Genomic DNA, 2,068 nt, shown 5'->3' with positions numbered 1-2,068 from the left:
AGACACATAGAAAACCACGTAATTTGGCAGTCTGTAAAACCAAATTGCCCAAGGCGTTTTTGGTCATAGGTCTCTGAAAAAAAGTTTTTGCGCTGGCTTTAAATGCCATACGAACTATTGCATACATCTTACCACAGTACGTTACTCAACGTACTCTCATCAACTGAAAAGGAAGGAAGCAAGACAATTACTCAGAATTTTCTTATTTACATTCCGCCACCCCGGGAACAGGCACACATTTCCGTCCTCGTAAACTTATTTCCGTTGAAATAACCCAAAAATAAAGCTGTTCGTCCTCAAATAACTTGGAGAAACTTGAACTATGAGCTGGCATTGGCATAATGGCATTTGTTTGGAGTAAAGTGCACGAGAAACGCGACCCTACCAGCCGTCGGGAACATTGTAAATTTTCAGGCAAATGTGAAAATAATAGACAAAATTTTTACAACGGCAAACTCAAAACGCGTAAAAGTTTTTTTCGAATATGATTTTGGGGGAAGGGCAGCTAAAATTGTTTGGATGACTCTGGCCGTTTGGAAGCGTTGAGTTAATCGAACTTTTATTTACCTACTTGCAAGTAGCCTGAATGATTGCGCAAATTTTTGAGACCCGCCTGCTTCTCGGCTTCAGAGAAACCATTGAAGTATCCCGAATATTCCCAGTGTGACTGTGGTCGGACGCCAAAACGCCCAGACACACGGTGGACGTGGCTCTTAGTGACACTCAGGGTACGGGATGAAGGAGATCTGGTCAGTGACAGGTTAACCAGCAGATTTAATCCCCAAGGCCCCTTTCTAATTCTTCGTCGTTCTACTCCGGCAAGGTTCGACCCCCATGTAAATTGTCAGGACCCCGCCTGGGTGAACAAGCTTTCCAGTGCAATGTTCCGAGGCTCTGCGGGTAGATGCAATGAGTCAGCATACCGCTCAGGTCCAATCCCCCCTCAACTAAAATCGCATAGATCAACAAAGCCCCCATTGTTGTGATAAGCAAACTGAAGTCGACAGTTGACAATACTGGTTCTTTGGTCCCTTCAAACGCACCCAATTAGTCCTTCTGAGCAAAAAAGCGGCAAGGATCCCAAACCATTTATCACAATGTTGCATTTTTGCTGCCAGTTTTAATTATACTTATTGGGGGACAATTAAAATTCACTTTTCACGGATATAAAAGAGCTAGATCGATGGCGGGGATGATTTGTAGTTACACTTATGACTGTTGTCCATCCACCCTGGTCAAAATAGCTGAAACAGGAAAAATGTTTAACCAACCCCCAGCATAAGCATTTGAATGGCTAACTGAGTGGGTAGATAAAATCTCGGGCTATTGGAACTGTCATCGCTTTGCCCAAACTACAGCCGAGAGCTCTCAGAACGTGTGAAGCACATTACGCAAAGATAGGTCTGGTAACCATGCTACCTCAAAAGGACCTTCACTCAACACCCAGTTAGCTGTCCCTGATTGGCGAATATCTTCCTTCAACTGACGCCGACCTGTACAGTTGTAATCAAGCAATATCATGAATGCAGTATGACGGTGATTGTATAAAACGACGTCAAAATATTTTGACAGTGCTGAGTTAGTACGATGTAACTGATTACCAGTCATTGGCATGAGGGGTGCCTTCACCGTGCACGTTCTCCAGACACCTCTCTCCAAAGAAATGTCAAAGGTGACAAGCGTGGACTCTATTCTTTCATAGCTTTTCAAGTAGTTCCCCTAAGTGGATAATACTGTCATCTGGGCTGCTCTAGTCACCCATGAACTCAGGTGACGATTTAATGTTCAACCTCTTGTAACAAATGATGTCAATTTTGTTGTTCCCAAAGGCCGACGCAATTCCTATTCCAAATGAGCATCACATGGCATTATTTCGATAACAAATAGTACAGCTTTGAAGTGCTCAACATTTTGAAATATACACCGCTTACTAGGGCTAATATGCTATCATGACCACAATCTTGGTCTGACATGAAGTATGGTGAAGCGATTACGGATAGCTCATTGAATAGCCGCTCACGTCTGGTTGTGGAATCCGTCAACGAGATTCGATTTCACTCACCGCTTC

General features: G+C 43.5%; 1 protein-coding gene across 1 annotated transcript in view; it reads right to left on the bottom strand.

The window, feature by feature from the left end:
- The window catches only part of T265_11051 (hypothetical protein), a gene marked incomplete at both ends in the record, with an annotated part of 88,578 nt that overhangs the window by 46,429 nt on the left and 40,081 nt on the right, over nt 1-2,068 (bottom strand). The window contains one exon of the mRNA XM_009177596.1: nt 572-746. Coding sequence (XP_009175860.1) covers nt 572-746 — 175 coding nt within the window. The remainder of the gene's footprint in view (nt 1-571; nt 747-2,068) is intronic.

This window comes from Opisthorchis viverrini (assembly GCF_000715545.1).
Source record: "Opisthorchis viverrini unplaced genomic scaffold opera_v5_436, whole genome shotgun sequence".
In the NCBI taxonomy this organism is placed as follows: Eukaryota; Metazoa; Platyhelminthes; class Trematoda; order Opisthorchiida; family Opisthorchiidae; genus Opisthorchis; species Opisthorchis viverrini.
The sequence above is the reverse complement of the archived record's forward strand: the minus strand, read 5'-3'. Positions and strand labels throughout refer to the sequence as shown.